Source organism: Penicillium atrosanguineum (assembly GCF_028827265.1).
Source record: "Penicillium atrosanguineum strain IBT 20685 chromosome Unknown utg000003l_segment0_segment0, whole genome shotgun sequence".
Lineage (NCBI taxonomy): Eukaryota > Fungi > Ascomycota > Eurotiomycetes > Eurotiales > Aspergillaceae > Penicillium > Penicillium atrosanguineum.
In genome coordinates, this window is record NW_026623135.1 from 4,603,561 (window position 1) to 4,624,933 (window position 21,373).

At 52.5% G+C, this 21,373-nt stretch overlaps 10 protein-coding genes across 10 annotated transcripts; 4 read left to right on the forward strand and 6 right to left on the reverse strand.

The window, feature by feature from the left end:
* Window positions 1-44: 44 nt before the first annotated feature.
* On the forward strand, window positions 45-402 carry N7443_005169 (HC-toxin synthetase; the record flags this gene model as incomplete). Its single annotated transcript, XM_056885225.1, has 2 exons — window positions 45-96; window positions 152-402. 2 exons carry the CDS (start codon window positions 45-47, stop codon window positions 400-402), a joined length of 303 nt encoding a protein of 100 aa, XP_056743503.1.
* A 969-nt stretch (window positions 403-1,371) lies between these two features.
* On the reverse strand, window positions 1,372-1,632 carry N7443_005170 (uncharacterized protein; the record flags this gene model as incomplete). The annotated part of the gene is made up of 1 exon (XM_056885226.1): window positions 1,372-1,632. One exon carries the CDS (start codon window positions 1,630-1,632, stop codon window positions 1,372-1,374), a length of 261 nt encoding a protein of 86 aa, XP_056743504.1.
* Window positions 1,633-2,534: 902 nt separating this feature from the next.
* On the forward strand, window positions 2,535-4,293 carry N7443_005171 (PDK/BCKDK family protein kinase; the record flags this gene model as incomplete). The annotated part of the gene is made up of 4 exons (XM_056885227.1): window positions 2,535-2,646; window positions 2,742-2,890; window positions 2,951-3,942; window positions 4,077-4,293. The coding sequence occupies 4 exons, from the start codon at window positions 2,535-2,537 to the stop codon at window positions 4,291-4,293; spliced, it is 1,470 nt and encodes a 489-aa protein (XP_056743505.1).
* Window positions 4,294-4,693: 400 nt separating this feature from the next.
* On the reverse strand, window positions 4,694-5,646 carry N7443_005172 (uncharacterized protein; the record flags this gene model as incomplete). Its single annotated transcript, XM_056885228.1, has 3 exons — window positions 4,694-5,062; window positions 5,157-5,341; window positions 5,436-5,646. 3 exons carry the CDS (start codon window positions 5,644-5,646, stop codon window positions 4,694-4,696), a joined length of 765 nt encoding a protein of 254 aa, XP_056743506.1.
* Window positions 5,647-6,630: 984 nt separating this feature from the next.
* Window positions 6,631-8,790, reverse strand: N7443_005173 (SKN1/KRE6 family beta-glucan synthesis-associated protein; the record flags this gene model as incomplete). Its single annotated transcript, XM_056885229.1, has 5 exons — window positions 6,631-6,682; window positions 6,736-7,739; window positions 7,789-7,890; window positions 7,940-8,117; window positions 8,168-8,790. 5 exons carry the CDS (start codon window positions 8,788-8,790, stop codon window positions 6,631-6,633), a joined length of 1,959 nt encoding a protein of 652 aa, XP_056743507.1.
* A 598-nt stretch (window positions 8,791-9,388) lies between these two features.
* N7443_005174 (uncharacterized protein) lies at window positions 9,389-9,589 on the forward strand (the record flags this gene model as incomplete). Its single annotated transcript, XM_056885230.1, has 1 exon — window positions 9,389-9,589. One exon carries the CDS (start codon window positions 9,389-9,391, stop codon window positions 9,587-9,589), a length of 201 nt encoding a protein of 66 aa, XP_056743508.1.
* A 482-nt stretch (window positions 9,590-10,071) lies between these two features.
* Window positions 10,072-10,713, reverse strand: N7443_005175 (uncharacterized protein; the record flags this gene model as incomplete). The annotated part of the gene is made up of 2 exons (XM_056885231.1): window positions 10,072-10,349; window positions 10,482-10,713. 2 exons carry the CDS (start codon window positions 10,711-10,713, stop codon window positions 10,072-10,074), a joined length of 510 nt encoding a protein of 169 aa, XP_056743509.1.
* An 807-nt stretch (window positions 10,714-11,520) lies between these two features.
* On the reverse strand, window positions 11,521-13,167 carry rpL3 (60S ribosomal protein uL3; the record flags this gene model as incomplete). Its single annotated transcript, XM_056885232.1, has 6 exons — window positions 11,521-11,776; window positions 11,834-12,664; window positions 12,759-12,816; window positions 12,892-12,923; window positions 12,996-13,004; window positions 13,148-13,167. The coding sequence occupies 6 exons, from the start codon at window positions 13,165-13,167 to the stop codon at window positions 11,521-11,523; spliced, it is 1,206 nt and encodes a 401-aa protein (XP_056743510.1).
* A 473-nt stretch (window positions 13,168-13,640) lies between these two features.
* Window positions 13,641-16,364, reverse strand: cyc8 (putative transcriptional corepressor Cyc8; the record flags this gene model as incomplete). Its single annotated transcript, XM_056885233.1, has 3 exons — window positions 13,641-15,340; window positions 15,406-16,122; window positions 16,178-16,364. The coding sequence occupies 3 exons, from the start codon at window positions 16,362-16,364 to the stop codon at window positions 13,641-13,643; spliced, it is 2,604 nt and encodes an 867-aa protein (XP_056743511.1).
* Window positions 16,365-16,398: 34 nt separating this feature from the next.
* N7443_005178 (Transferase family protein) lies at window positions 16,399-16,581 on the forward strand (the record flags this gene model as incomplete). Its single annotated transcript, XM_056885234.1, has 1 exon — window positions 16,399-16,581. The coding sequence occupies one exon, from the start codon at window positions 16,399-16,401 to the stop codon at window positions 16,579-16,581; it is 183 nt and encodes a 60-aa protein (XP_056743512.1).
* Window positions 16,582-21,373: the final 4,792 nt, after the last annotated feature.

Genomic DNA, 21,373 nt, shown 5'->3' on the forward strand with positions numbered 1-21,373 from the left:
TACGATACAACATCCAATTCCAATGCTAACTGTTTCAGATCATCATGGCCTGTGTCAAGAAGGGTCTTTCCCGTCAGGATGCCCACGAGGAGATCCGTACGTGACAGTCCTCTACAACGTTTGATTCATGTCTAATGATCCGCGTCTATAGGTGTCCTCTCCCACCAGGCTGCCGACAACGTCAAGAAGCAGGGCAAGGACAATGACCTGCTCGAGCGTATCCGCCGCACCGCCTTCTTCGAGCCCATCATCCCCGAGCTGGAGAGCCTTCTGGACGCCCGTACCTTTGTTGGCCGCGCTCCTCAGCAGGTTCAGAAGTTCACGACTACCGAGGTTGCTGCCGCGCTCAAGCCTTACGCCTCGCACATTGCCAAGGCTGAGACCGCCGCTTTGTACGTCTAAGCGTAGCGGGCGTGGATGGAAGTTAGTGCTCAGGGACATTCAGAATGTTCAAAATGTTCAAAATAAAAAGACGGGTCCGTACAGGGACGTGCAATAGACCAGGTACCCTGGAGTTGAGTGTATATGTGAAGCTACGAGCTATGAAATGAGATCTATACCTTTATTACTTATGACTCGTTGACCGGCTGCCATTATCGATTAGGGTATATAGGCGGTGGACATATCAGAAGCCAACCTTAACCAACCCATTCTAGGTTTGAGAGTATGCACGGTATGAAAGGAAGACATGGAGATCATGGAGATCATGGAGATCATGAGGAGCAACGAACGCTGATGAAGAAGATGGATGGATGAGATAGACGATAGAGAAAAGATGAAATGAAAATAAAAAATGAAATGTGACAAGAAATGAAATGAAAATGCCCAGGTAATGCAAATGGATGCAAATGGATTGAGTGACCAGCCCTGTATGCAATGGAACGCTGTCGATAACAGAACAGAATCCAAGGGGAAAGGGGTTTTTTGGAATGCGCAAGCGAACGAGAAAAAAAACAACTCTGTCCTCGAAACTGGAAATCGAGTTCTTGCAGATCTGCGACGCCCTCGACGGTGTTGGTGCCACGGGCGTGACGTGGGTGAATGCGAGACGCAAGCAGGATGCAGGAAGAAGCCGACTTCCAAAGGGAACGTGCCGGTGTCTATCTCTCACGCGAGATGCAGCCGAGATGCAGTCGAGAAGCACACTGCGGGTGAGAGGGCAATGCGTTCGGGAGTGTTGACACACTGTCAAGCCGCGCGCTGCAACGCCGCACGCTGCACGCCGTACCCCGTAGCGTGTAGCGCGAAACCCGAAAGTCCAGTTTAGGCACCTTCACGCGCCAAAGATGCAAGTGCCCGTTCTTCGAGGCGATCGAGGAGACCGAACACGCGATCACGGGCGTTGACCGTTCACCGTTGCCCGTTCCCCGTTCACTCCTCGGCGGTCGGGCTTAGCTCGGAGGGGGTGAAAGGGAGGTAGAAAAGGTCACGAATCAACCAGAGGATGTAGAGGACCCCGAGCACCCATAACGAGGCCATCAACTTGTAGGTCGACGAGCGCCAGGTGACGCGGCGGATCAGGCGGCGGCCATTGGGACCTTCGATGGGCCCTCGCGGGGGCGAGAAGGGCGTGAAAGGATAGGCCGGGGCCTCATTCATGGGCTCGCTGTGAGATGTTCGACGACGAGACATGGTCAAAAGATGGGGCACCGCCACATGGAATCATGGTAAAAGGGGAATTCTTCCCGCACACAAAACACGAAGCGAGGTCCCACCGCCAAAACAACGCAAAACAGCACCAGGCACAAAGCACCAGATTGGGGAATCTTGAGTCCCCACGGGCTCAAGAGGTTATGACCGACGAATCGGGCATCACGAGGGGAGTGGGGAGATTTTCCATAGTGCCATGAAATTGACAGGTAAGAGCTAGTTAGTGTATGCCCTCCTTTATCTGTCATTCTTTTTTTTTTTTTTTTTTTTTTCTTATTTCGTCGGTTCTATGGTCTCGTGGGACAAAAGTACCGTCGTCACGATCGCCCCACCATTCGGGCGAAGGGGAGATCCGGGGGTCTGACATATGCGAGATACAGCTTGAAGGGTCTTGGTTAGTTGGTTCATTGATTAATTCGTCAGTTGGTCTCTTCGTTAGTTACTTAGTTGGAGCTAGAGCGAGGGGCGAATAGCGGAGTTGGTTGCGCCCCCCTCAGAGTGAAGGACTGTATCATATGATCACAACGATGCCTTCTACCATCCCCGGAAGATCTAATTTCCTTGGGGACAAGTTCATTGCCTGCTGTGACTCATGGTGGAAAGTAAAGCCTATGACAAGGACATGCTCTAGCCCCCATTCCTTGTTGTCGAAGTCTACGTCGAAGTCTAGCTCTAATCCAAGTCCAAGTCTCAATCGATTCGTGGTGGTAATACGTTTCCTCCGACTCCGGAAGTTGCGGTCGCCGGAAACTCGCCAACCTCGGCAGTGCGATTCTCCCCGGCTTGACCTCATCCCCTCTCGCACGCGACACCTCTCCTTCCCCAACCATCTCGGACTTCACTTTCCATTTAGCTATCGGCCCGTTGGCCTCTTCTGTTGCACCATGTGGAAGCCGTCGGAGCGCCTGATGGAAACCATCAGGCACTATGCCAGCTTCCCCGCAACCGGGGTCTCGTTGAGACAAATGGTCCAGTTTGGAGATCGACCTTCCACCGGTACGTGCTGTTCTTGCTTCTTGCTTCTGGCCTCATCAAGATCACTGTGCCAGAGTACCACTGTCTAGCTTCGTTCTCGTCTAACGCAATCATAGGTACCCTCTTCCGCGCATCTCAATTCCTCTCCGAGGAGCTCCCCATCCGTCTGGCGCATCGAGTCCAGGATCTGGGCGAACTGCCCGACGGACTCAGCGACATGCCTTCCATCAAAAAGGTCCAGGACTGGTATGCGCAGTCGTTTGAGGTATGCTCCCGCTAGCTGCAGTATCGGGGATCGAGTGGTGTGACTCACGATACCTTATAGGAAATCATCACCCTTTCCCGGCCATCCCTGACCCAGGAAGTCAAGACTCGTCTGTTGCGACCCGGTCGCATGAATGGCGGCCCCTCTAAAATTCTCTCCGAGGCTACTCACAACCCCAGTGTGCGTGAGGGCCAGTACCGATCATCGCCGACGTCGCTCAACGGCAACGGCAATGGGAAGGCGGCTGCCGCTGCCGGTCGGAGATATTATCTCCCCGCAGACGACCACGCAGTTTGGCCCCCGGAACTCAACGATTACAACCAGCGATTCGCTACGACTCTCCAACATATCAAGCGGCGTCATGACAGTGTCGTGACAACCGTGGCACAAGGCATTCTGGAATGGAAGCGGGTCCGACAGCGCATGCAGATCGACTCGACCATTCAATCTTTCCTCGACCGGTTCTATATGTCTCGTATTGGTATACGAATGTTAATTGGACAACACATCGCACTCACGGAACAAACGAACTCCAGGCACCCCAACTATGTCGGAATAATCTGTACCAAGACCAACGTTCATGACATCGCTGTGGAAGCCATTGAAAACGCACGGTTCGTTTGTGAGGACTACTACGGTCTGTTCGAGGCCCCCAAGGTGCAGCTGGTCTGCGAAGAGGACCTAAACTTTATGTACGTTCCGGGACACCTATCCCACATGCTCTTCGAGACCCTCAAGAACTCTCTGCGAGCCGTGGTTGAGCGCCATGGTGCCGATCGCGATCAATTCCCTGTTACCAAGGTTATCATTGCCAAGGGTAAAGAGGACATTACGATCAAGATCTCGGACGAGGGAGGCGGTATCCCACGATCTGCGATTCCCCTCGTATGGACCTACATGTATACGACGGTGGAGCAAACACCCAATCTCGACCCGGACTTTGACAAGAGCGACTTCAAGGCACCCATGGCTGGTTTCGGCTACGGTCTGCCTGTCAGTCGACTCTACGCTCGCTATTTCGGCGGAGATCTTAAACTGATCAGTATGGAGGGGTAAGCAAGCATCAGCATCAAGACTCCTTCGAAAGCCCAGCTAACCGAACTAGATACGGAACCGATGTCTATCTCCATCTCAATCGTCTCTCTTCAAGCTCCGAGCCCCTGCAATGACAATTACCCGTCATGAGAGACGGTCGGGTTCGGTTCACCACTTCCCACCGCCTGCACCCCGACTACATTGGACCGGATCCCTCACCCGCGCCGTCTCGAGGACTGACGCTCATGAACGTCCAGGCTCTCCGCACGCGTATTCGCACTCGGGAAGTCTCGGAACGTAAGCAGGTGGGAGATGCCGAGAGTCTTTTCCACGCGGAGCAGCAGCTCTGGAGAGATGAAGATGTCTGATTACCATCTTCCTTCGGATCTTGCTTCGTGGAAACTCCGTGTCTCTTGGCTCTTTGTTGGCATCGATGCATCAGTTTACGAAGCACGGCTTGTCCAACATCTTGAGAGGGAATCTAGCCCTCAGACTGGGAGAGACGAACTCTTTTTTTTTTCACGCCTCAAAAAAGCCAGGACTTCTCTTCGGCTCACCCTCCAGATACCCCTTTCTCACTCTTTGTCTCCTACATTGGTCTCTCCCGTCTCAGCCTGGATCTGGTTCTCTGTACAGTATTTTTTTTAAGTTAGCGAGCATACATTGATTCTTACACTTTATTCACGTAACCCATCCGACCATACATTATAGCCCCGAATTGGCATAACAACACACTAATGCACACGCTAAGTAACCCCAACATAACCCTCATTCAACACCCGACCCATCCCTGGACACATCTCTTGAACTCATCCCCGAGCTCCTCCCAGAAACAGACCTCTTCTGCCCCCTCAGTCCAGATCCAGACCCAGATCTAGACCCCGACCTCCTCGCCCCAGCCCACCACCCACTCTGATCATGACTCAAAACCTCCTTCCAAGCCCCCGGAACCAAAAACGCATTTTCATTCAAATCCCCAAGCGCATGAACGGGCGGAACCCTGCCCGCTGAAACAGCAGATAAAAGCTCCGATTTCGCTTCAGGAACAACGAACCGCGCTGCGTACAGCTCGTCCTCGGAGTCTTGGGTCTCCGCGATTAATTTTGCCATGAAGAAGCGGCGGGTTTGTGGGATTGTCTGGTTTTGCTTTTGTTAGTATTTTGCTTTCTGGGGCTTCGTGGACTGTAAATGCCAAATGGTATTGATGGATGGGATGGAAATAGGTACGTACGCGGCGAGAGTTTATAGCGTATGTAACTAGTAACTCCCAGTCATTCAGAACGGTCAGAGCGGCGTGGTCTTCTTCTCGGATGCGTTTGCGCGCGGGTGGGAATATTTCTCTTGGTCTGTGACCTGCTGGACGTGGGGATATGGAGATGGAATCTGGGTTTGGGGCGTGTGTTGTGAAGTTAGATTCTGTGTTTGTTAGGTTTCACTCTTTGGAGATCCAGTTCGAGTTCGAGTACGATGTCGAACGTGAACGTGAACGTGAAAATAGCGGGGAACGCACCATCCCGGCCTAGACCCATGACCTGGGCATCAAACTCGATCTCGCTACCGGCAATCTGGAGGATGGGTTCGGGCTGGTCGATTTGCATGCCGCCATCTGAGTCTGAGTCGAATTCGTGGAAGACTTCGCCTTGATCTGAGGCTGATGAGTCTGTGTCGATTTGGATGGCGTGTGTGTGGTTTGCACCGTCTATGTTGCCGTTGTGGGACATGATTCTGATAATACAATACAGGGCGAAGGATGGAAGATGGGTATCAAGTTGAAGCACGTAGATGGCGGAAGGTCAAATGAGATGGATGACTTTAAGAGTTGCGGGAGAGAGGGCCAGAATAACCTCTTATTGAACCTTGTCCTTGAAGCTTCTGATCAAATATTTGTTGAAGAGGCTTGGAAGTCAAGCAAAGACGAGACTGGGCCTGCGCTCTCTGTTCACGTTGATGCCCAGGTTGATAGGCTGAGCGGGATGGTCCCAGCTGAATCTACACAAACCGTGAGTCTGGCTGTTTGGAGTAGACCTGGTGTTTTCTTACTAGGTTTCGAGGACAGATCCGAATGCCGTAAATGACGAGAAAGGCTTCAGAGCAGTGTTCTCATGTTGAGGTCGGTGGAGGGGGATGTGCTGAGTCAGCCAACCCTAACCACGATTAGGACATGGGGATGCGTGAACGCCGTTAATTCTATGGAAGGTCAATGATAGGTGAGCAAAAAGTAGACAAGGAACAATTGGGGAAAGATACTTGGCTTTGTCAAATTAGAAATAGAGAGTCCAAATATTTGGGGGGAAAACCTTGTGGCCGTTCAAGATCCGGAATCTACAGCCTGGCCAAGAAGATAATGCAAATGAGCTCAAGCCTTTGGTTCCGCTAGTTCTTCTTCTCTTTCTATTCTTTAAATATCTTTTCTTGGAAGACACAAAATACCACTGAACAGATAAGTCATCGCCGCCTATTCAGGCTCGTTCAAATTATCTCCTTGGTCACGCTGTACGCACGTACTTGCCAGCATCCTACAATAGCTGAATCAACTCCGTATAGAGGCAGTCTACCATGGCAAAACAAAGAACACTTCAGGAGTGAAAAATAAATATGATATAATAGTAGGTATTGAATCGACACAGTAATGAATGCCTAACCTCCAACGCCAAAACAAGATGCCGCTAAAACGACGCAGGAGCAAACTCAAGGCAGCCTGTTCTTTAACAGCCGTGCATGTAACTGTTATCTGGCCAGTGATATCCAGCATCCGCCCTATTCAGAATTAGCACTTACTCGAAAGGTATCTTAATATAAATAATACATACCAAGTAGTCAAATTTGCGTTATCATACGCCTTTCTGTGAGTCTCGATGTACTCGGTCGTCTCCCATCCGGGTGGATCACAGGTGACGCTAACATCATCGGGATCCTGGTAGATGCGTACATAGTCGACGTGGAGGAAAGCGGGCATATATTCGCGGATGGTCTTGTTCTGGGGAGCGAAGTTGTCCGCCATACCCAAGTTCATGACAATTGACATGGGTTCCAGAGGGATCATGCGCTGGCCAATGTTACCGTTGGGGCCGATTGCGCGGGCGTCGAGCGTCCAGGTTTTGTCGGGGCCGATAAACCAGGTGACATCGCCTTTGTCGCCGGGTTCGTATTCAAAAGCGTAAATTTGGTACTCGGTGCCATTGTACCAGCGAGAGTTCAGGTTGCTGAGGCCGGACATGGCTTGTTGGTATACACCGCCACGGTAGGCGTTGATCTGAGTGATACGTGGATCATACACAGCGGTGAAGTCGTAGTCGGGCATGTACCATAAGTCAAAGGGAGCGGCTTGCATAGATTGCGAGGCACTACCGACGTAGGGACCGCCTTCTTGCCCGTAGAGCGGTTGGGTGCTTCCTTCGATCACATCAATTTCTGGAGCACTGCGTGCGCGACCAGGGTTAGGATGATCGGATCCTGGACATGTGCAACCTGGAAGACGCATGCCCGGCAAGAAATTGATTCCATCAGGGGAGCTTTGGTTTGGTGTGATTCCTGCGTCACAGCCGTCATGGTAACTGTACGGCCACAGGCCGTCAGTGGTTGCGGCGTAGCCAGGGCGAGCAAGGTTTCCCATGGCCCAGAAACCAGGCCAGAAACCTTCGACATGACCATCTCCTGGAAGTGAGATAGATGCCTCCAGACGACCGCCTTTGAAGCACAACTTGTTCCAGCTCTGAACCATACCAGATCGGTATTGCAGATCGTGGTTCTCAAACTCGTCGAAGCGGATTACCAAAGTACCCTCACTTGTCGTGACAGCATCAGGATCGTACCACTATACTTGGTTAGTGGTTATCCAGCTCATTCCTTGCTAGTATACAAACCTCCTTGTCCATTGTCACGCCATACCACAAATCGACTGCTTGGAAGAATGGATCGTCGCCATCATAAAATGTACGTCCTGGTGCATTAAACTCGTCCGAGAACTGTTCCATGTCAGCTGGGTCGTTTTATCTCCAGTTGAGAATGACTGACCACTAGCTTCCATTCCTTGCCGTCGACATTCTTTTTCGTCATCGCATCCGCAGGTGTATCAGGGTCGATCAATCCACGGCGAATATTAGTGAGCAAAGGCCGAGATCCAACATCAAGACAAGCCAAGTCGCCAGGTCGACAGGTGACTTTGTGGTTGAGCATACCTCCCACCCAAGTTCTATCCGATGCGTCAGTACTGGATTCACCATTTTCAACTGGGGATCATACATAATGGGGTACCCGATGAACAGAACCAACAGCCCAAGTGTCAGAACAACCAGACCACCGACATTCATCATCCCTCGGCGATTCCATATATCACACTCGCCCTCCCGGTCTGCTGGGTCTGGGTTGTGCAGGTAATCATCCTTTTCCACGTCCTCGGGGAAAAGCAGAAGACCATCAGTAGGCATAATATTAAACTTCTCCGAGACCGTCTGCGTGTTGACGTCGTATTCGTCGCTGCCAGAGCGGGACGAAGGAGCCCGTGAATCTTCAAAAGGATCCATTTGGAATCTGCTGTCCCGACTAACCGAGCTCACACTCGACCGCGCATTGGACCATCGATCCGGTGATCCAGACCTGTCATCATGACTTGGTGTAGGTCGGAGCTTAGGGGGAAGCAAAAACTCCGAAGACTCTGGAGCATGAGATACCCCATACGGTGACATACCCTGTGCACCAACCGCGACTGGTACATCCAAGGCCGGAGTCAAGGACCTAGTCATCGTATGGTCAGTAGCCACGGGAACGTACCCTTCGGCCGTCTCGGTGAACGGGTCCTGACGACCCGAGTTCAGTCGAATATGAGGCATCTCGTGCCTCGGGGAATCGTCCTCGTGATCCGACATCTGAGAAATGGCCTGCAGAACCGCTTCCTTTGAGCCTCGGCGGTCATCGAGAGGCTCAAAAGATAGCGGCCTGGAAAAGTTCTTCGAGTCCGAGGAATCCAGTTTGTCGATTCTATGGCGTCAAGCCCTATACAGGCGCGGGTTGTTGTTTGCTGATATCCAGCCGGTATTCCTCCGAGGTCGAATTCCTCCCTATCGCACAAACTCCAACGCGGTAATGACCGAAGGGACGCTAGATTTCACAGTCGTCGAGTGGCGGAGATGCGAAAGAGTGGACAGGACTACTTGGAATCGCATCCAATGTCCCTGGGCGCAGCAGGCGAAAAGACAGCGTATAGAGCTAAGAAGAGGAAGAAAACACGACGACACCAGAAGAAAAGCAGAGCCTAGATTGCTCCTGGATTATTGTTTGGGGGCATGAGGGGACAGGAATGGACACTGTACAAGGGGGGCAACCCGTGGTATGTGTTGCGTCCTTTTGGTGAGGTTCGACACCAGGAATCGGAGTGTGATAGTCTCTTTGACTTGAACAATCAACGGGTTGTAGTTTTTCTTTTCTTCGCGGAAAGTTAAATCATGGTGAAAGTTCTAACGATCGATGCTGCTATCGTTGTACACGGCTCTTGAGGCCACAGGGCTGCAGGGCAAGGTGCATTCCTCGTTGCCCCCGGCCAGCGAGGAATGGGTAGGCATGAATGCTGAGCAGGAATCCGAGATCGGCATCTTTGCTCTTCAGTCGCATGTTGTAGCGACCGAAGGTGGTTCGGCCCAATGGAAGGGACTGAAGTCTCGAGTATAGAAAGTTGCGAGGTTGATTGAAGCGATGTATCGTCAAATCCGCCCTTGGTTGGTGTTTCAACCCTCTATCAAGATCATTTTACCGAGGAAAGCACACTTCTAACATTCAAATTCAAGATTTGCCATTCTCACATCATTAAGCTATTATTATTCCAAGCAATAGCTACTCCAGGGCAATAGTGTCCCAGCTAAAGAGCGGCCATTCCCGAACACGCGTACCTCAGTCGAGCCAACGCCAGCAAGGAATGTCAGAGCACCCGACAGAAGGCGTCAAGATCAGCTCTTCCATAGGTGTTCATCCTTGGTTTAATCCATATTTCCAAAGAAAGAGAATTATTCCTACTTTCACGTTGATGACCACGCGGACGCGGAACTCGGCTTTCCTGTTCAGACCTAATAGACGTGTAGATCTGAAACGTGAATATCAATTCACCACAAATAATGCATTAATTACATCGGTCCTAATTCCGCAGGCAAACTAGCCTACGACTCAACGGACTTAGCCCGCAGTCCAACCAATCTCCCCTCAGCCGGCTCGAGTGCCAGAACCCAGTACTCGATTTTCGTGCTGCTCAACTCCACGCGATAAATCTTGAGATCAACAGTAGATTGATCTGCACCCGAACCCCCCTCGACAGCAGCAGCCCGCACAGCATGCAGGGCAGAAGCATACTGATTCTTCGGATCGAAGGAGGATGCAGAAAGGGTCTCGATAGAACCGGACAGGTCAGCCGACGGCGAAATCAAGGATGAAAATTGGTCTATCAAGGCGTGTTAGTAGACACATTTGCAGGTCCAAAGGCACGCCATCAAGGGTGCGAACATGAGCCGAACTCCCAAGGCCTGCAAGGCGCGGCACGTAGGACGGTGAAACACTGGGATGCGGAACGTACCGGCACTCGGCCATTTGCCCTTGCTCGCTCCTTCCCATTTGAAGGCGACGGGCTCGAAGGGCTCGTCGGTGTCGGAAATGTAGTATGCGTCGACGGACTGTAGTGGCGCGGGGACTTTCACGTTCGTGTGGACGGTCTCGGTGCGGGCGGTGCCGCCCCCTTGCTGGCTGCGGCCGGTGTTGAGGTCTGAGTTTGCTTTGTCCAGGAAGGACGAGTAGGCGTCGTCGGACATGATGGTGGTGGTGGTAGAGAAGGGTGCGCGAGAGTAGTGGGCTGGTGTAGCTCGGTGGTAGCTTGGAGTTGCGGGGAAGCGGGCGGTTTTCTGCGCGAATACCAGCTGTCTAGGTGAAGCTGTGTTGTATGAGTGACTAGATGGTAATAAAGACTGCGATCGTGTAATGGAGACGTAGGTGGTTGGGCACGAAAGGTGCGCGAGGGCGTTGGCTTGAAAGATGACGCAATGGAGCCTGTTTGACGGCTGCATCCTGTGCACCGCAATTTGTGGCGAAGTAACAACTTAGACTAAGGAGATCTGAGCCAGTTTTCAGACCCAAGGTCAAAGGGTGTTCCTTTCACAGCTAGCTCGAAAATATGTCAGGGTGAAGAATCTGCAGAGCTGAAATATATTTGGTTGTAGGCGGACAGATATCACCGTAGTGAACTTGTCCAGAGCCTACATGGCCACCAGAATATACATCGAGCATCGCACAGCATTTTGAGATGACGTTCAACATTTGAACCTTGCAAACCTTGCAAACCCCCTCCCAAAGCCATAATGATGTACCTGACAAGTGCTTCACACTGCAGGTCCACAAATATACACATAGTGCACAGCACCTGGAACAGATGGGACAGAATGCCAACATTGACAAAATAGAAGGACAAATCTTCCAAACGTCCAAAGTGGGAGATTTCAACATACAATAGCCCTACATATCTACGCAGTACTACAATAGCTACCATTCATAAAAGGTATTGTCCGCTTTTTTTATTGAACTTGAAATACGTGCACCTTTCACCAGCCATAGCTCGAAACACCTTAAACAGTCTGGACAAGATCCTTCTTGAGGGTACCAATGAAGGCCTTCTTCTCCTCGGCGGTCTGGAAAGCACCGTGACCGAACTTGGAGGAAGTATCGATCCACTTGAGGTCGATCTTCTCGATAGCACGGCGGCTGGTCTGGGGGTAGAGGGTCTTGCGCAGAGTCATGACGCGCTTCTTGACACCGGGGACGGCACCCTTGAGCAGGATCCAGTCGTTCTTGACCTCACCGTAGTGAACGAAGCCACCAAGACTGTGTGATTGTTAGTTTTGTGATTTCTGATGTGGAGGTTATAGAAAGGGGACGTACGGAGTAATCTGCTTCTTGGAGATATCGAACTCGGTGGAGGCGGAGCCCTCATCGTCGGCCTTTCCGATGCGGAAGACCTTGTGGTTGCAGGAGGTACGGTGGTGGTAACCCATCTGACCGGCACGGGCAACAGTCCACTGGACGTGGTTAGGGTGCCAAGCACCAATACAGGCAACCTTGCGCAGACCCTTGTGAGTCTTGCGGGGAAGCTTGGTGGTACCCCAACGGGCGGTAACACCGGAGAAACCGTGACCCTTGGTGACGGCGATGACATCAATCATCTCGTCCTTCTCGAAGATGGAGTCGATGTCGATGGTCTTCTCGAAGAGGTTGCGGGCGAAGTCAACCTTGTCGGCGACCTGGCCACCGTTGATCTGGATCTCCATAAGGTGGGCCTTCTTCTGCTTGATGGGGGTCTTGCGGATCTGGGTGTGGGCGAGGACACGGACGACAGTGCAGTACTTCTTGATGCGCTCGAGCTCGCGGGTGACGGAGGCACCGCTGTTCTCGGCGTGCTGCTTGGTGTACTTGGTGAAGGCCTTCTTCTTGGACTTGTACCAGTTCTTGTAGAAGCGACGCTTAACCTCGTCGCTCAAGTGCTCAGCCCAGACAGTGGTGAGGGAGCGGAGACCACGGGGGGTCTCGATGTAGCCAACGACACCAACGGCAACCAGAGGGGGAGTCTCGATGACAGTGGCGGCCTCAACAACCTCCTTCTTGTGCATCTTGGCACCGGGACGGTCGAGGTCACGGACGATGGTGGTCATACCAGCCTTGTAGCCCATGGTGGCAGTCAGGTGGACGGGCTTCTTGGCGTCATCCTTGGGGAAGCTGTGCGCAATCGAGTCTCAGTATACCAGGTCTAGGTCTTCGCACGAAATTTTTTTTTCTTCTTGATTTCGAGATTCAGGGAGGGAACACTCACGACTTAACCTTACCGCGGTGGCGGGCAGCGCGCTTGCGCGGCAGGTAGGCCAGGGAGCCTGTAGAGAAAAAATCAGTATACTGCACAATGGTTGTCGAATTTTGACGCTGAGGTGAAAAAGTGTATCACGAACCGTGGCGAGGCGCTTCGAACTTCCGGTGACTCCTGTTGAGGAAAATAAAGTCAGCAATTGTGTTTTGAGAGTATAATATAACATTATGTCAAAGGGCGACTCACATCTTGACCCTGTGTTGTCGTTAGTCGTCGAAGTGGTGAAAGTTGGAGGATGGGTTTCGATTTAGTGTGGGCTGTGATTCTAAGCGAGACCTATTCCTAATCGGGGGGTGAGTGGTCATGTGACCGCTTAGTAACCTCGAATTGAATTTTACGCTCGAAGTGGGTCAAGCATCTTAGCCCTGATGGGGAGAGTAGCATTACTACCTCTTACGATTTTAAGAGTATAGTGCTATGGATTAGGGTGCAATTAGGTAGCCTGGCTTATCATCAAAGCTATCAAACATGGTACTACATATGAGCTACGAGTGGCCGGCTATGAGGGGCTTCATTTCTACAGTTTGCCACTTTAGGACTCGTTCTTCAATGTTAAGGGGCTGAATTGGGCTATCAAAGATGCCTAGTGCATCGAAAAAAAAAATTCACAGGGAAATGAAAGCGAGGAAATCATAACACAGCACAAAGAGAACGAATACAGGACCTCTTCAGAGCCTCGGGCTAGCCGGAGCAGACCAACGTAACTGACACATTCATACCGTACATCACGCAATGGGAGAGAGTTAGAAATAACAGAGGAGAAGAGTGGCTCAAAGGTGGTGCCAAGAAGGAAAGATTCATTGCATAGTGACCCAAGGGGTTTAAATTTTTTTACGCCGAAGACTCAGTCTTCGAAGGCGTACCCTGGCGACCGTTGCTGGCAACTCCATTGCCATTGGCCGATTCGGTGCTGTTACCGTTGGGGCTGCCCTTTGCCGCAGCACCAGCCTTCTTCTCCTCATCAGGCTCGTCATCATAATCCTCATCGACGTCCATCTTCCGAGCCGGAGGCTCGTGAGAGGCAGGCGCTTCGGGACGAGGAGCTTCTTCCTTGACCGGGGTATTGGCCGAAGGAGGAGCCGAAGGGGGTCCGTTTGATGGAGGAGCGGAGCCCTCCGCCATGGGAGGAAGACTGGGTCCGGTAGAGGGGTGGGGTGGCATGTTCTGGATAGATGGGAGAGAAGGGGGGTGATGGGCAGCCTCTGAGGGGTGGTAGTTGTCGTTGGCACGACGGGCATCCTCACGGCGGGCCTCCGAGGAGCTGCGTCGCTGCATCTCACCAGGAGACGGCAAGCGAGCAGGGGGGCTGGCACGGCGGGAGTTCTGATCGTCCATTCGTGCACGGTTCTCATCGTTGGCCTGCTTCTTCACAGGACCCTCACTCTCCCATTCACGGCCACGCTTCATCGCAGAGGTGGGGCGGTCCTCACCACGCTCACGAGCAGCGGCGTCAGCAGCGGCCGCCGCCGCCGCGGGCGCAGGGGCGCCCGAAGCTATACCAGTGGAGTTGTTACTCGCAGCCGGCGCGCTAGGGCCGTGGTGGTACTGTTGGTGGGGGTAAGTCGAGCCGGGCGAAGAAGGTCGCTCATCGCGGATGGGCCGAATCTCAGTGGGAGGAGTGAAAGGACGGTGGTAGGGAGCAGCGCCACTGCTAGCCGCGCCGCCGTTGGGACCAGCAGGAGCGGGAGCCGGGGCGCCACCAGGAGCAGGGGGAAGAGGTCCTCCTCGGCCGAAGCCGCTACTGGGAGCACGTTCATGACCAGAGGCCGGCGCGTTTCCCAGCTGGGGCAGGGTGTGGACAGGCGGATAGGCACCGGGTCCACCCATCTTGGGCGAACGGGGAAGAGCACCACCGCGAGGATCAGGGAAGGCCCGACCAGGCTCTTGACGAGGGCTGGTCTGCGGAGGAGCGCCCGGAGCGCGGACGGCATCGCGCGGTTCCACACCGTTGGCCAGAGGAACCGATGGCTGCGACTGGATGTCATTGATACCACGGTTCCAATCTGCGATCTGTCGAGGCGGAGCGGGAGCCTGGGGAGTTGGGCCGACCGGAGCGGGAGCACCCCATTGAGGAGCTGGGGGAGCACCCACACCGGGAGCCTGGTAGGCCTGGGGGTGGACATCCTGCGGCTGAGGTGCCGGGGCATTACCTTGCTGACCAGAGCCTGACAGTTGACTCTGGAGCAGCTGCAGACGAGCCTTGATGTGGACATTGGTCGGATCAAGGTCCGCTGCACGTCCATAGGCATCGAGAGCGTCGGCGATCTGGTTGTTGCAAGACTCGTAAAGAGTACCCAGATCATACCACACCTCGGAGATGTAGGGGTTCAAGCGAATAGCACGAGAGTAGGCATCGAGCGCATCGCGGTACTGGTTGATTTGGTAGTAAAGAACACCAATCGAGCACCAGAATGTGGGGTTACGACCGTCCCGGTAGACGGCCTGCTGATAGGCTTCGTAGGCCTTGGGGTACTTGGCCTGCGACATGTAGCAGCGACCGAGAAGATACCAGCTCTGGGAATCGTTGTTATCTAGGAAAGAAAGAAATGAATTAGATCATCAAGCTTTGGTGTGGCGTTTTGAATTAGAAGCATACCTGCGCTAACAGACTTCTCCAAGAACTCGATAGCCTTGTCCTGGCTGGCGTAGCTGTTGCTCTGCTGGTGGTAGAGCCAACCCAGCTGTTGGAGAACCTTGGCGTGGTTGGGATCCCGGTCGAGAACGCGACGGTAAGCAGCTTGAGCAGACTCGAAATCCTTCTGCTGTTCGTGAACGTGGCCAATTTGGAACCAGATATCCTCCTCGGTCAAGGGACGAGGCGGCTCGTTGACAATGAACTTGAAACACTCCAAACTCTGCTGGAACTTTTGCTGCTGCTTGTATATGATGCCGAGGCGGAAATATATTTCGTTGGCCTTTTCGAATTCGGGAGCCATGCGCATGACCTGGGAGAAAGCCTCCTCGGCATGGTCGAGAGAACCGTAGCGATCATATAGTATTCCGATGCCATACCACAGCTTCGGTTCCTTCGGGTCGCGCAGGTGATACAAAGCCTGCTGGTAGGATGTGTAGGCCTCCTGCAGGTTATCCATCATCAGATGGCAGTGACCCAGGCTACCCCAGGTCTCTCCATTGGTGGGATCCAGCTTGAGGATGTTTTGAAGGTACTCGATCGCTTTGGGGAATAGCTCCTTGGTGCGAAGGATGCAGGAGATGGCATTCATAGCGGGAATAGACCATTGGTTGTGACGCAAAGCCTGCTCGTAAGAAGTCATGGCGCCATCGAGATCTCCCATCAGTTCGGTTAAGCTCCCTTTAAGACGAACAGTTAGTATTTGTTTTGGTTAATTTTGGCGCGGCGTCCTTACCGATTGAGAGCCAGACCTGCTCATTCAACGTAGCAATCTTCTGGGCAGTGGTCATTGGGACTCCCTTCTGAGCTTGCGCTGGGATGGCGGGCATGTGGCCGTTGACCTGAGGGTGCGCGGCGGGATGCGCGGCCGCCATGTGGTGGGGGCCAACCACAGCGGTAGGCGAAGGCTGAGTGTGGGACATTATTTCACGAGTCGTATTAAGATGAGAATCCGAGATGATCAGTGTCGCGACCCAAAGTCAACCGGGTTTGCGACACAATGATGCAATCTACCGAGGCGACCAGACACGCGGAGTCGACGACGGACCGATCACTAATAGTCCTAGCCGTCGATTGAAAGACGTTGGAAGCAGTACGGAAGATGTCAAACGCGACCCCGACGATGATGGTGGATACTAGGGGATCGGCGGGATTGGATGAGGATTTGCGCCTCTCCTGAGGAGATAGTAGGGGAGGAAAGAGAGGCGCGTGTGGGGAAGGTAGTGGTAGTAATGCCGGACACGAAGGCGGACACGGTGACCAAGTAAAAAAAATAAAATTAGAGCAAGAAAAAAAAGGAAGGACGAAGTAGGATGGGAGTCAGACGAAGAGGGAAGGGTGAAGCCCAAGGAGAAGGAGAGAAGAGTCGAGGGGCTGGCAGGAAAGGTGTGAAATCTGCCAAGCCACGCTAGTGGTTGTGTAGCTGAGGACCGTCACCACAGACACGAAAAAAGCTGACAGTCCAAAGTGGTTTAGCGTGGTGGGTCCCGGATCTGGAGGCGGTTATTACCTTGTATCTGTTATGTGTACGTTTTCCCATCTACGATAGAGAAATACCCTGTGAAATTTGAGATATCTCGGTTTGCTGTAGTGGACCGCATAGATGCCTCCAGCTATTACTGCCTGTCGTCCCACCTTCAACCATATATGTACTTACAGAACACCCCGGGGCCGAGTGGCGCCCGGGTGGGGCCTCGGGGTGGGTTCCCCCGTGGTCACTGCTAAGGTACGTTAGTGCGACTGTTCTCCGTGCTACTCCGACTTTGGCCTAACCCGGTCAAAGGCCTAAGCTAAGACCCGGCATGCTGGACCGTGCACCTGAGCTTTTGTCTGCCCTACCCCTGTCTACGTCTACCCGCAGACGCACTCCGCCATTTCTGCACCGCCGACTCATGTCTTCCCTTGCATCGGTATCGTATTGTCTTTCTACATCTCAATATTCTCCGGTCGATCCGCTGTATACCATAAAATTAAATTAAATAAAATCTAAAAATACCAAAATGTACTCCTGTACACCAGTGTACACAGTGTACTTCGCTGGCCCTGCAGGGTTTCCCTGACATGCCATCAACCTAGCGCCGTTCGCCCCCTTCCGTCATGATTCGCCTGAATCCCGCATCCAGTCACTTACCGTGTCTGGTTTAGCGTCCCCCTCCACAGTTTGATCTATTTTTTTTGCCTTTTTTTTAAATTGAAAAAAAATGCGAAAAATTCAATTTGGATTTAATTTGAATTTTCGGCTGTTCAGTGCGCTTCAGCCACAGCGCCACAACCCATTGCCGCATACCAGTGAATGCGAGATGATGATCTTGATACCTTTCCAGCCCCAGTGGAGCCCAATGTGACAATGCACACAAACTGGCCCCTTTCCCAGTCCGCAACACTTCCCACAGTTCCTCCCCCTCCCCGGGGATCCGAAATACCGGTTTCCTCCTTGTACTCTCCATGACTTGATCGTCCCCATGTCGTCAGATTTGCGACGAACTCTGGATACGAACTCCACTCGTGGATTTTAACCCCCCTCCCCCTCCCCCCAATATTCCGGTTGTGGGTTTGACTAGCCGACCCGCTGCCGTTACGTTGGGCGTGTAAAACATTAAACGGGCCTCGAGTGTTCAGAGCAATGACGAATACAAAGATGGGGTTACACGACCGGTAGGGTGATTTCTAACGTGTGCCGTGTTTGGGGGGCATGGTTTCCCTCGGATCCCTGCAGAGTGGATTCCGACACGACTCACAGTATGACACGGGAATGTTCTCTCAGCCGCGCGCATATAGTCCACTGTGGATCCGGACCCGTTAGGATCATCTCATCTTTGCGGGTCACGGGTCACGGGTCTCTGCACTATCCTCCGTGGGTATCACCGTGGAGCCGGCCTAACCCTGATATACGCGGGATCGGAGATCCTCGTTGCACGGCCTTCTGCAATACCACTTGTTCCCTTTTTCGTAGATGTAGATGTAGATGTAGATGTAGATGTAGATGTAGATGTAGATGTAGATGTAGATGTAGATGTAGATGAAATGATCCGAGACCAGATCGTCTAGCTTGTTCCAATAAGTCCGGACCCAGGCGATTGTAGTCCAGTCTGGCACGGTTCTTGTACGACCCCTCGCACAAGAAAAGGACGAGACAATCTCCACGGGACACAGTACGTGTCTATATCTACATTGACACGACTGTCTTTGATCCATTTTCATGTTTCTTTTCGTACCTAAGTATTGGGGTACTCTCAAGGATGCGACCGGGGACTCGACACACCTCAACTCGGAGCCTCCATCCACAGAAAGAAAAAGCAAAGCGACACATCTTGATCATCATTGATCATCACTGAGGCAATCAGAATGGACTCTGCTCTATGAATCAAAAGAACCGACCGGTAGCTCTCAGTCGCCTCAGGTGCTCGCTCGGTTCACCTCTGCTACCCACGTAGAGAGCTACCCTCGATAGTGGTACCGTGCAGGCATGGCACATAAACTTGGACGGGTCGCGCTCGGTCGACTTGTCAATTGATCTTGATACATCTCAATTGCCAGTGGCTTCGCGTCTCCTGCAGCCACAGACAGCGCAATCCAGTTTCGCGGGCTCGGAACGATCTGACTCGTTATATATCTGCAAATGGGAGCGGGCTCCGACCAGGGTCTTTATCTATGATTGTCGATTGACACCTGCACTTTGACTTTGACCTTTTTCGTCGTGGAATTATCTCGATAAATTCAACCTGGCTCTGGCCCTGGAGAACATTTCATGTTGGAGTCATGTTCGACGTGGTCTCAGTCTGATGCCGGCTGACGCGCCCGGGTGATTTATCTGCACTCGACGATGGGAACACCCACAGTCGCCTTGAGCGGCTGAAAACAAGGATGCGATCGGTGTATAGTACCGAAAAAAAGCACAAACAAGGCTCATACCAATCATAGCAGTAGGGCTGGAGGATGTAAAATGCCTTACTTCTATTGATCGACAGATCGTGCTTGTCGCTGTCCATTCATGCGGCTGAGACCTACATATTGCCCAGGGAACGATAGCAACAAAGTAGACCGAGAAAAAAGAAATTACGATACAGTCCATGAGAATCATACATATGTCAAGTGGATCCATCATGTTGCCTTTTCTTTTCTTTCCATCTTTTCCGAACTCCATGGTGAGGTAAATTGCCGAGCCCCTGCCGTTCCTCGTGGTCGCTAGATTCGGCATGGAGGGGGGCGACGATCTTCGCTTCACTAAGCCTGACTCCCCTTGCCTTTTCAGAGGATTTAGTTTTCTTCTTTTTGAGCTTGGCTCTAGATAGAGTTCATTGGCTCTTGTCAAATGCCTGTAGCCTCTTCGACCACCAATTTCTGTGGCTTCCGAGCCTTCAAGGCGGCTCGGCCCCCAACTCTCTTCTCCTTTTTGTGATGTGTTGACATTCCTTGGATCAGAGCGGAAGTCGGTCCGTTATTTTGTAGTAAGCGCGTGTACCTCGGTGAGATGGCAGTAAGCAAGTCGAACATTCTCAAGGCAATAGAGCCCTTGAACCCCACGCCCTAGGCCGGACGAGTTTAGGAAGAGGGTACCCCTTTCCGTAGAACCACTTACTCTTGAACGGTCTCACTCCACATAAGCCACACAATTTCCAGACCGACCATGCACCCGCCCGAGATGGCCTGGTTGCTTTTTTCTGGGGAACCGATATGCAGGACCACTTGTCAGCTCTAGAGGGGGTCACCAGGGTCGGCATCTAAGTAAGGTAAGCATGTCTGACAGGAAGCAAGGAGCCTTGATCTTGCATCTATCGAGGATAAGGTGGGAGTGTACGTGCCCGGAGCCCTAGAGATCCCTTGCAGCTGGCAGCCTTGGTCTGCCATCTCCATATCGTGTTCTGATTGATCCTGCGGCTTTGTTGATCTCCGGAGATGGTACAGAGTATGCATGTTGAAGGGGCCGCTGGCGCCTGCACAAAAGGTGTGCCTCGTTTGCATTGTATGTCTTCACTCGTATCTGGCCTGAGGCAGAATTGAAATCAACACACACAGCTTCGGTCCGTTCTTTGGACATGTCCAACCGAGGCTTTGATCTCCGAAGTGGCTCCGACCGGGCCAATGCGAGGCCCCCACAATGATAAGGTGATTTGGTGATCATCCGATTGGCAGGGATGTCCTCTACAAGCATAGCGGTTGGGTTCTCACCATTGTTGACACAGACAACATGAGTATTCTATAGGTCTCGGGCTTCATAGAGCGAGGAGTGCCACCTCGACACGCGGTGTGACTTATCAACGCCTTGACACATGTTATTGCATGGCCGCAGCTGATCGACAGACGATCTTTTCAACCAATCTCCGAATCATATGATGACAACGAGAGGCCCAGAAAAGCCAACCAACCCCCCAGTCAGAAGGCAATCAGTCCTTCTGATAGTTGGTCGACCCCGCGCACGGCAGATCCCGACCGCAAGACAATAAGCTCGAAACTCAGGGCCCAGGGAGTGACAGAGAGAGAGCACACGGGGAATTCTGGGCTAGACCGCGCGGATTACGCACTCGTCCGCTCAGCCAAGCGCGCCTCGCGGTATTTGGGGCTGAGTGACAGGCGCCGAGACAACCAGCACCAAGGCCAAGGAATGATCTCTAAGGGACGAGACACCGGGGAAGGAGGCTGAGCGGACGAGATGGCATCTTATTCGCAGAGAATTTGAAACACCTCGGTAGCGGAATGAGAGGAGGGAGCCAAGACGGACACAAAATGAAGGATTACAAGATGCTGGTCCAAGTGAACCAACATGGGTCTGCCTAGTATTGGCAATGTTGGTATCTGCAATAAAGCTCTGCAGAGGCCCGAATAGGCGTAAACTATTGGAGACTTACCTAATAGATATTGGACCCCTTCAGAAGGGTGAGGTTTTTTTCTCCGAAGTCAAATGGATGCCAATCTCTCGGCGTCTGGGCGTGGC